Source organism: Sarcophilus harrisii, chromosome 4 (assembly GCF_902635505.1).
Source record: "Sarcophilus harrisii chromosome 4, mSarHar1.11, whole genome shotgun sequence".
In the NCBI taxonomy this organism is placed as follows: Eukaryota; Metazoa; Chordata; class Mammalia; order Dasyuromorphia; family Dasyuridae; genus Sarcophilus; species Sarcophilus harrisii.
Window position 1 is genome coordinate 17,153,190 of NC_045429.1, and position 12,014 is coordinate 17,165,203.

The following is a 12,014-nucleotide window of genomic DNA, read 5'->3' on the forward strand; positions in this document are numbered from 1 at the left end:
GCAGAAAATTTCTTTCTGACAGCAAGTCTATATTTGTCTCTCTGAAATTTCTACCCATTTTTCTTGCTTCTGATGGGTCAAGTACAAAATGTGCGATGTCCCTTTCACTGGACAGTTCTTGAAAGGACTGAAGACACCCACTACATTCTCCTTATACTTACTTACTTAAGCTATAGTTCCCTAGATTCTTCAATTAATTATTATGAGGGATTTTAAGTTCCTGTGCCATTTTTTTGCCTCATTCTGGAAGCTTTCCAGCTTGTCAACATCTTTCTTAAAATTTGGTGCCAAGAACTGAACACAATAATTCAAGGCACATCAAATAGAGGATGACATCAAATAGAGAATGACCACTGTCATTTCCTTAAAGTGAAGAAAGCTTTGTATTAGTTTTTGTGTCTGCCATATTGCACTACTGCTTCATATTGAGTCTGCAGACCACTAAAACCTCCAGATTTATTTTTCAGACAAACGGCAATCCAGCCACATCTTTCCCATGGTATAGTTGTAAAATATATGTATATGTGTATATTTTTATATGTATATACATATATATTAATTCCAAGTGTAAGATATTAAAATTCTCTCCCCCATCCAATTTCACCTTATTTGATATAGCCCAATATTCAGGAAACTTAGTACAATGAATTGGGAGATAGAAGTTCTGGCTTCAAATCTCATCTCAAACTTAGGATCAGCGCAACCTTGAGCCAATGAGCTTAGCTTCTCTGGATCTCAGTTTCTTCAATTATGAAATGAGTGAGGAGGGAAAGCTACATCAGATGACTCTGATTAAGATGAGATCAAGTTTTAAGTCTATGAACCTGTTAGAACTTCTTTTTTGAAGTACCGATTTATATCTGAATTATCTTGGGAGCTGTTGGATTTCCCAGTCAGCTTTCAAATCCTGGTGGAGGGAGGGGCAGCCTAAATACATCCTTAAGTGTGATTTCTACTTTATAGCATCCAGAGCTACCTTCCTTGGGCTAGGGCAATAATGAAGCCATTCTTTATTTTTTCTTCAGCCACATACTTGGAGATGCCTTGTTGAACTTCTCCAACCAAAGACTCATTCACAGACTTTTTAATGTTAGCTCCATGCATTCCAAGAATCTGAATTCAACTGTTTAATTTTTTCAGAGTTTTCTGGGCATTCTTCCCAATCACAGTAGATTTCTGATTAAATTATGGCCTGCTGACCTGTCTTTTGCTTTTATTTAATCTTATGGACTCAGTCATACTACCGACTCTCCAAGAGGCTAATAGGTTTCCATGGATGACCTTCCCAACCCACACATTTGTGGTACTCAATGCACATTGAATCTATGAAAAAGCCTTTTGGTAAGATAATGTTAGTTTCTGTGGAAAGGTTTACTGTAATACTTTGTATTTTCCCTATTTTTGTATTTCTATATTCATATTTAAACTTATGTTTCTATATATTTCCCTATTTCCTTTCTTTGCCTCACTCCTTCCCTCCTTTTTTCTTTTCTTCCCTCCCTCACTTCTTTCTTCCCCCTTCCCTCCTTCCCTCCTTCCCCCTTCCCTCCCTCCTCCCTCCCTTCTTTCCTTCCTTCTTTCCTTCCTTCCTCCCTTCCTTCCTCCCTTCCTTCTTTCCTTCCTTCTTTCCTTTCTTCCTTCCTTCCTTCCTCCCTTCCTTCCTTCCTTCCTTCCTTCCTTCTTTCCTCCCCTTCCTTCCTTCCTTCCTTCCTTCCTTCCTTCTTTCCTCCCTCCTTCCTTCCTTCCTTCCTTCTTTCCTTCCTCCCTCCTTCCTTCCTTCCTTCCTTCCTCCCTCCCTCCCTCTCTTCCTTCCTTCCTTCCTTCCTTCCTCTTCTTCCTTCCTCCCTCCCTTCCTTCCTTCCTTCCTTCCTCCCTCCTCCTCCTTCCTTCCCTTCTTCCTTCCTTCCTTCCTTCCTTCCTTCCTTCCTTCCTTCCTTCCTTCCTTCCTTCTTTCCTTCCTTCTTTCCTTCCTTCCTTCTTTTTCATGTTATTTCTTATTACCTGCAAGGAGTAATGATCTCTCACTTGGGATCTTCAAGCCCAGTCTGCATTACTAATCATTCAAGATGTTTTTATGAAGTACCAACTAGGTGTTCAGTGCAGAAACTGATAATGGATAAATGAGCAGCTAGATGGCATAGTAAATGGAGTGCTAAGCCTGGAGTCAGAAGGACTCACATTTAAATTTGACTTTAAATACTAGCTGTGTGATCCTGGGCAAGTTACTTAGTCCTGTCTGTCTCAGTTTTCTCACCTATAAAATAAACTGGAAAAAGAAAAAGCAAACGACTTCAGTATCTTTACCAAAAAACCCAAATGGGGTCATGAAAAGTTGGACCCAACTGAAAAACAACAAAAAGAACTCCAGCATCCAAATAGATCATTTCTAGGATGTTTGAAATGTCCTGAAAATCTTAGGGAGGTTTTAAGCTACTGGGAGGACTAGCTGGTTTAAGAAATCCCTTATAACTACTCTGTGATGTGTATAATTACCCGTGTACATGGGATATTTCATGCTCCCATTCCCAATGTCTCCTAGGATCCCCAGAATGTTGAAACCAAGGACATTTTGTTTCCCCAGTACCTTCCATTTACCAATTAATGCTCATTAATAGACTGATTCCAACTTAAATGTTGATTCTGAAAAGCGGAACCCATTTCTTTAAAGAGGGCAGTGGGATGCTTGAACTAACTCATAGGAATGGATGAGGCAACAATAAAAGGCATTTGGGGTAAATTCACATACTCTGGAGGAGAAATCTGTGGGAAGGAGAAACTTCAGGGATCTTTCACAGGGTGAGTTAGTTACTTTAGGCATTGGGAAGACATGTTGCTATCTGCACTGAGGTTACCATTCTGCAAACTGAGTTAGAAACAGACCTTTGTTACAGATTACATCCAGAACTAGAGACTTTCCTTCATGGGTTTCTTAGGAAAAGAAAGCCCAGGATGTTAATACATATGTGGCCAATAACAATCATGAATGGAAGGCCTCGGATCAAATTTAAAAATAAATCTTTCCTTAAGCCACCAGTGGCTCACCCCGACTCGGTGCCCTCCTCTCATGTGGTAGATGCGGAAATGGATAAGGGGCTCAGAAAATTCAATCAGGAAACCAAATGTATTCTCTAATCGTTTAAGACCAAGACCTCGTAGCTCCAGACAGAAATGCTTATAGCATTAACAAGCAAGCAGGCACAGGAGAAAGCTGATGGCAGCAGAACCCCTGTAATGGGGGGGGGGGCAGATCACTGGAAGGATGAGCAGGGAATTTGGAGCTAGAGGAAGAAATCTGTGTAGAAGACAAAAGACATTCAGGAGTCAAGAAGAGTAAAAAGCCACAGGTTTAGAGGACTCCCCCCTTTTCTATGTATGTGTGCATATGAATTTTCTTTCTTTTCTTCTCTTCTCTTTTTTCTTCTCTTCTTTTCCCTTTCTCTATTTCTCTCTCTTTCACTTTCTTTCTTCCTTCCTTGCTTCTTTCTATCTCTCTTCTTTTTTCTTTCTCTTCTTCTCTTTGTTGTCCTTCATTTCTTCTCTTTCCTTTCTTCCTTTTTTCCTTATTTCAATTCTTTCCTCTTTTTCCTCCTCTTCCCTCTTCCTTCTCCTCCCTTCTCCCTCCTCTTCTTTTCCTGCCCTTCCCTCCCTCCTTTCCTCCCTCTCTTTCCCTTCTTTTATTTCTCTTTGTTGTTTGTCCCAGGGTTGAGAGCTGTCTCTGTCCCTTGTTTCGCTCTCCCTCCCTGGTCGGTTCTCTTCCACCTGTGGAACATCCCTTGGTCCTTTAGGAGCACCAATAAAGAGGAAGACTTCAACAATAGTGTCCCTGCTGATCAAACAGCATCCATCCAATTGGCAATCCTGGCAATGTTTGTGCATGGGAGACAGAGCAAGAGCAAGAGTTGGGGGAGGAAGGAGAGCGAGATGCACTTATGATTAGATAGATGATGGAGATGGATGGAGAGATTATGTGTGTGTGTGTGTGTATGTAACTATATACATATGTATGTATATATTGGCATTGGGGCTTTATACAGATATATATATATATATATATATACACATATGTGTGTGAATAAATGCCATACACGTGTGTATATAAATGTCATAATTTAAATAACCAGAACTCCCCATTTCTAGAGTATTTTCAGGCTTACAGAACGTCTTCTTCTTCACACCAATCCAATGAGGAAAGCTCTCTGGTAGTATTTAGAGGGATCAGACTGAGCTTCAGAGGGTCACCCAATGAGCAAATAGCTTACTTTGAACCCTGACTTTTCCTCTTGCTCCACATGGGCCCCCAGCTGATCCAGCTCTCCTCCCCCCACCCCCTCACCATCCCCACCATCCCCACTTTCCCTTTCCCAGACCCTCACCGACCATCACAATCCATAACAACAATAATCTGGAGGAACTTTGGCAAGAAACCATTTCAAAGAGAGAGCTGAAAATACAAAACATGGAAGAGTGAGTGTGTGTGTGTGTGTGGGGGGGGGGGATGTCTGTGTGTCTATGAGTATCTGTGTATGAGTGTGACTGTGTAATTGAGTACATGGGTGTGAGTGTGTCTGTATGTTTTTGTGTATGAATTTGTGTCTCTGAGTGTGTGCATTTGTGCACTGTGTGTTTTTGTGCATTTGTGTATATGTGTGCCTGTGTGTGTCTGTCTCTGCATTTGTGCACGTGTGAGTAGAGGCTGGAGAGAGGTCCCAGGCCAGCAGCCCACCCCCCTCCCATGAGGGGCAGGATGGCTGCCCCCCCACCCCTCCCACCCCCACTGTGGGCCGTGATCCCACTTAGTGCCAGCCCTTGGCGGGGTCTCCGAGCGCACAACGGCAGCCGCCAGCAGAGCAGAGGCAGGCCCGGGGCCAGGCACGTACCTGGACGGAAGGGAAGTCCCCAGAGGCACAGGCTCCCAGGATCGCAGCCCCCACCAAGACAGACTCCACCTCCTGGGACAGGACCACGGGCAAGCCTGTGTAGGACAGGGAACAGCCTGGTGAGGGAGAAGCAGGAGGGAGCACCCCACCCCCACCCTCCCTGGCCCCAGCTCCAGGCAGCAACCAGGTCTCAGCCCATCCTTCCTCTGCCGGGATCCTGGGGATGCTGAGAGCGCAAGGAGCACCCAGCGGAGCTGCTGGCTCAGCATCCCTGGCTCATCTGAGACTGAAGCTGGCAGAGCCCGAAGCCTCCCACCCAACAAACCCATTTTACAGATTAGGAAAATTAGCCTGGAAAAGGAACCTCAATCCTCAGATGCTCTCTTGTCCAACCCCTTCATTACAGATGTGGAAACTGAGGCCCCAAAAAGATGAGCAGTTTGCAGCCAAAGCAGGACTTGTACCAAATTCCTCTAACCCTAACCCAGTTTTTCTTTTTCTAAAACTGCACCACGATGAAATCTGATCAATTCAATTCAATATCAGCTCTTCAGTTGAGCTCTTACTGTTTACTGAACACTTGCCTAGGTGCTAGAGATTCAAAAATGATCAGACAAAAATAAAACAAAAATCAAAACAAAACAAAACAAAAATGATAACTTCTGTGGAGAGGCCATCGGACTTTGTGCCGCTGAGAAATGGGTCCCAATCTGACCTCACCATGTCCTAGCTACATATCCCTGGGCAAGTCACTTAAGTCCATCCTGCCTCAGTTGACTGATCAGCACAATAATGCTGTTAGACTCAATGGCCTCTGAGTTGGAAACAGGAACAATCAGGAAGAGAGGAACGGGAGGAAAGAGACATGAACTGAGCTTAGATTCTACAACACAGAAGAGAAGGAAGGCATTGTAAGCGTGAGAGGGTGCCTCAGTTTCCCAGCTTTACACACCAGTCACACCAGTGTACCAGCTATTCCTTAAACTCTACAATGCCATGTAGGGGCAACTGGGGGCTTAGTGGATAGAGCCTTGGGTTTGGAGTCAGGAAGTTCTAAGTTGAAATCCAGTTTCAGACACATACTAGTTGTGCCATCCTGGGCAAGGATTTTGTATACCTCGGTTTTACCCCCCATCTTTAAAATGGGGGAAATGATACCTCCCAGAGTAGTTGTGAGGATCAAATGATTATAAAACACTTAGCACATTTCCAGGCACATAAGTGTGACTTAATACTTTCCCCTTCCTTCTTGGTCCACGGTATACATCAGATGATGATGATGTTACATTGGTGACAGCACAGTGCCTGGCGTGTAGGAAATACTCCATAAATGATAGCTATTATTTCCCCCCTTCATTCATTTACCCCATCAACTGCCACGTCTAGGACAACCCTCCCCATCTGTGTATTGGGATCCTTTTCTTCTGGGAAAGTCAATTGAAATGACTGAACAACAATTATTAGGAAACGTCATCCCAAGCCTGAATTTCCTCTTTCACTACCTCATTCATTTTTCCTCATTCTGTCCCTTGGGAGCACAATAGCAATGCTAATTCCCCTTCCATGTGCCAGCCCGTTACCTTCTTGAAGCTAGTGGGTGGCTCCCCACTCTGAAATCTCCCCTGCCTCCCACCAATCCTCCTAGAGCTTTATCTCAGGGGTCACTTTCCCAGACATCCTCCGACCTGTCTATTTCCCACTGGCTGCTGCCATCATGTCAACCTCCTAAAGAGCAATGGGACCGGTTCAAGTTTTGTCCAAGACATTATAGGACAGGAAATCCTGTTATGACTTCTCTAGTAATACCATGTGACTATGTACTAGAAATATTGTGGAAGTTACCTAGAGATGAAGATTTGTAGGTAATGATGAGGGTGTTGTACAGATGGAGACAAGGGATTCCTGGATAATAACCAGGAGAAGATAAAAGTATCAGACCATGGGGCCATGGCTGCGTATTGGGGCCAGTGTCACTAAAATGGGGAATACACGGCAAGAATTGTGGGTATCTTGGTTCAAGTTGGTCATTTGTTATGTGCATTGTTGAATAAGTCAATCTCCTGGGGTCTTTGTTTCTTCATCTATGAAATGAAAGAGTTGTACCAAATAACCTCTGGATTGCCTTTAGCTATGACTGTGATAGAATGCAGGGCACTGAATCGAGCCAGGAACACGTGGACTCCAAGCGTTCTGCCCGTGTTTCTCTGGGCTGGCGGTTCTGAGAGTGTGGATCCCCAGGGATCCCCAGGTTCCATTGAGGGAGAATGTGCGATCGAACTGATTTCTATAATAACATTAAAACATTATTCACCTATTAAAATATTCCTCCCTTCTACATGAGGCCAGATATTTTCCATTCTATTTCAACCAAAACAATGTCTCACAATAGATTAAATGCAGAAGCAGATATGAGAAATCAGATGTTTTCTGTTAAGGCAGTCATTCAAGAGATTTGGAAAAAAATATAGAAAACGATGTCAATCTTCTCACTATTTGGGGGAGGATATATTTTTCATAAAAATATTTATACTAATGTATAATAAATGTATTTTTATTATTAAATGGATTAACAAATGAATATTTTCAAATAGGAGTTTTAATTCCTAAATATCAGTTGATATAGCTCTCGTCAACAAAAGCTTTTGAAGTCCTCAATAATTTTTAAAGGTGTAAATGGCTTCCAAAAGTGGGGGGTATACAAATGGTTTAGAACTTGCATATTTTCAGGGTTAACTAATTATGCTGACTTTGTATCTTTTTTTCCTTGCTTCCCTTCTTATTCCTTTCTCCCCTTTCTCCTTCCTTTTCTTTCTTTCTTTCTCTTTCTCTCTCTCTTTCTCTCTCTCTCTCTCTCTCTCTCTCCCTCCCTCCCTCCCTCCCTCCCTTCCTCCCTTTCCTTTCTTTTTTTTTCTTCCATCTATTTATTTGTTTAAAGAAGTATTATTTGTTATACGGGCTTGCTTTCTTGGAGAAAAGTGAGGCAGAATACTAGAAGAACCTATAGTGACTTTTTAAAAAAGTAAAATAGATTGATAAAAATTTATTTTTTAAAAAATAAGATTATAAAATTGCCCTAAGACCAAAAAGTTTGAAAACTGCTACCCTAGGGAAAAACCCTTAATGGCTCTATGTCTCAATTTTCCCATTTCTTAAAGGAAAGCATTAATGCAGTGCCTTCTAAGTCATCTCTAGCTCAAAATCAATAATCCTGCAACAACTAAGGGGTTAAGGATAGTTAATACAGTGGAGAGAGCACTGGCTCTGCAATCAGGAAAATCTGAGTTCAGATCCTGAGTCTGACACTTACTTATTGTGTAACCTGGGCAAGCCTCTTAATCTCTGCCTCAGTTTCCTTAATTATAAACAGGATATATCTTGCAGGGTTGTTATGAGGCTCACAAGAGATATTTGTCAAATACTTATCATAGTGCCTGGCACATGGTGGGAGCTCATTCTTTCCTCCTTCCTGAGCAAACAAAAAAGGAGCCTTAAGAGAGATCTCCGCACTTTGTTTTGTAAAATCTCTCCTGACATGGAAAATTCTCAGAAAGGATCTTTTTCCAAGGTAGTAGGTGGAAAACAGGAGAATAACAGTCTAAGCATGAACACATTTGGGTGAGAACCCTGGTTCCCTCACTTAGCAATGACCCCCCCCCCACACACACACACCCTGAGCCTTCTTGCCCCCTTTGCAAAATGGAACTGATTCTACAGGACCCCTAGTGGCTTCAAAGACTGTGTCCCATGAGAAAATCCCCTGTAATCTTTCAAGAGGCAGAGAGATGGGAGTCTTTACTGAGTTACAGCCTAGTCCTTCCTTGGGACCCTCAGCAAAGGGATAAAGAAGGAATTCTAGTCATGAGAGAGTCCAGGACCTCTCTCAGTCTAGCTCTTATAAAAATGGAGCAAGGATCCCTTGCTCTGATCTCAATCATGTTTGTAAAAATCTTTTCATAAAAAAGACTCTTCTACCTTGAAATACCAAATATACCCCTAGAAGGGGCAGCTTCCCACAGAACAAACCAGCTCTAAAAGAGAGGTACCAGGGGAAAAAGATGCTGATCCATCAGAGAGTCAATAAAGTAAATAAGAGCATTACTATTTGTGAACAAAACCTTTCTTCTAATATTTAATTTACTGAAGAAATGAAATAATTAATTTACCACCGAAAGATACTTTCAAGATCATCTAGTCCAACCCTTTCATTTTACAGATGAGTAAACTGAGGCCCAGAGAGGAAAATTGACTTGCCAAAGAATAGACAGGGAGGAAATGGCAGAACCAAGTTAATTTGAACTCAGAACTTCTGGACCCAGAAGCATTCCTATTTTTACTGTAACACAAGAAGGGATCTTGGAAGTCATATAGTCTCAGCATCTCCAACTATATCTGGGAAATGAAGGGCTAGAGAGATAAATTGACTTATTGACAGTTATATATTGAAAGCTATATAAATAGAAGTCTTGATCAATTCCAATTTGAACTGCATATCATTTGCTTGTACATAATCGTTTCATATTGTCTCTCCCATTAGACTGTGAATTTTTGAGAATAGGAACTATTTTACTTTTCTTTGTACATCCAGTACTTGGCCCATAGTTGGAGCTTAATCATTGCTGTTGCTATTGTCTGTCCTCCATTCTTGAAAGAGTATCATGGGACCAGGAAGGTGACGCCTTAACGGGCAAGTGAATTGGATTTAAGTGAGGGAAGGCTATGCAAGTCACCTGCCTCTTTTTCTCCTCCAGAGCCATGTGGGGGTCCAGTGGCAAGATAAAGCTTAGGATGACTGGAGATGGCCTCAGATGCAGGTTTAATAAATAGTCATTGAATGAATGACTGGATAGGTCTATTAAAGAGCATTAGGCCAAATCCTTCATTTTAGAGATAATGAAATTGAGGTATAAGGAGGGGCGACTTTTCTGAGGTCATTTATACAGTAAATATCAGAGCAAAGATTTGACTCCTGGTCCAGTTGTTACGTTCATGACACATTGGCTAGACATCTGGTCTTGGAGTAGGAAAAACTTGGATGCAAGTCCCGCTTCTGACTAAAACTTACTATGTGTGACTATGAGCAATTCCCTTTATTCTTGTAAATTTCCAGGGTGATTCCCTAATTAGAGTGTTTGGTTAGTTATTGTCCTTCGTGCCCAAAGAGCACCAAAATGATATCACCGTGTTGGGATCAAGGGACTAACAATAATATAAATAATAACCAGCACTTGTATAGCTACTTCAAGTTTTGCCAAGTCTCTTACATAGAATATCTTATTTAATCCTTGTAATAATCTTGTGAAGTAGCTAATATCATTATTTCCCATTTTCCAATCTCCTTTGTCCAATTTTCCACATCTCCATTGAGAAAGGTTAAGCCGATGGCCAAGAGCCAACGTGTCTAAGGAAGGAATTGGCTTTGAAACCCTTCTAAAGCTCAAAGTTAGAGATAAGCTGCCAGTCCAAATAGAGAGAATATCAGTACCGGGAATCCTCCCCACTCCTTGAAATTATCATCTTGACCAAAAAGTGATAGTGGGTGTTTATTACCATCATCACCATGGTCTTCATTGCTGCCATTAAAATCACTACCATCCCTATCATCTTCATCCTTAAAGTGCTGTATTTTTTTTTTTACTTGTCAATAATTCCTACTTTCCTTACCAGTCAGCATTTTCAGGGTTCTACACACCAGAGGCTACTTTCCAGTGAGTTTCAGAACTCTCCCGTCTCTTTTTCTATGGGTATCCTGGAGAGAGAATTTACCAAATCAATCTCCCTTTTCCTCCCTGAGAAAGCCAGAGCAGGGAAGATATTCGAAAGAGCTGGGAGTAGTTGGGTCTGGTTTGAGTAATGAGGGCTGGCCTTCCACAGGGCTGCTTTCAGATTTGGTCTTTTCTCTGCAGAATTGGGGGGGTGGGGTGGGGGAAGGGCTGGAAGACTTCTGGAATCCCAGTTATTTCATCAGATAGCCTAATGAGTTAAGCAGAACCAAGAGCATTTGAAGGCAGATGAACTTTGCCATTCCTCTGTCAGTCCTTACAAAGGGAGGGGAATTCCAAGCCCAGAAGAAAGGGCTCTTTGTACTGGACTGTATCTGGTCATTAGCTCCAGCCCAAGGATTACAGTTTACAGTTTAATCCGAATACCTATTAATAGACCTCTTATTTCAGCCCCCAGAGAATGGCTCCCAAAGCCCAGCCTCTCTACAATGAAACCGGCCTTCTGTTTCTCTGGAATCCAATAAAAGAAAGCGGCCACTCAGTATCAATCTCGTCGGACAAACGGAGAGCACTTGTACCGGGGTCCTGGTCGGGGGTGCCACGGGGCACTCCCCTGGGGCTGATCTCCTTCTTCCTTCCTGTCTGTGTCAAGGTGGGAAGTCCGTTGGGCTGTTAGAGTCCACACAGTAAAAGCCAAATTCTGGTTTACAACTTTATCAGACAGGGCTGGGTTGAACTTAGTTAAAACAAGGGAATGCCCCAGGCAGGCCCAGTTCTGGGAAAAGTCATCAGCAAACCCAATGGAGCTTCCAAGGATGGGCCAGTGAGGCTCTGGGGCAAGAGCACTCCCTTTGGAATCAGAGGACCTGGATTCCAATCCTCACTACAGAATGACCTCCTGTCCCCTTTAGGATCAAATTTTCTGTTTAGCCTTCAAGGCCCTTTATCACTCCTTACAGTCATTCCTCCCACTTACTCTGGCTTTCAATGATTCCTGGCCATTTCTCACAAGCGATGTGGAACTCTGCCCTCATTTATCCCTCTTGGTTTCCCTCTGAACTCTCAGAAAATTCAGCAAGAAGCTGTTCCTGGCCTCCTGGATCTTAGAGCTTTCCCTCCCCATGATCCCGAATTTGCTCTCTATATATGTTATTTTTTATGTAGTTCTCTCCCCATTAGCCTCCCCCTTCTCCAGAGCAGAGAGTGGTTATTGTTTTCTTATCTCCCCGGGCCTTAGCACTGCTCCTGGCACACAGTAGGTGTTTAATAAAGACTTGTAGATTTGAACCCCAGCTCCATTTTTCCGTCTTAGACCCAGCCTCAATCCTTGGGTCTTTTGATCACAAATCCTCAATTCCAGGAAGCCTAGAGGAAAGGGATCTCACCAGGGGAGTCATTCTCTCCTTACAGTTAATGG

General features: G+C 42.6%; 1 protein-coding gene across 2 annotated transcripts in view; it reads right to left on the reverse strand.

Moving 5' to 3' along the window:
* The window catches only part of FGGY (FGGY carbohydrate kinase domain containing), a 499,331-nt gene that overhangs the window by 80,379 nt on the left and 406,938 nt on the right, over positions 1 to 12,014 (reverse strand). For both annotated transcript variants that reach the window (XM_023501686.2, XM_003767302.4), the window contains exon 14: positions 4,878 to 4,972. In XM_023501686.2, coding sequence (XP_023357454.1) covers positions 4,878 to 4,972 — 95 coding nt within the window. The remainder of the gene's footprint in view (positions 1 to 4,877; positions 4,973 to 12,014) is intronic.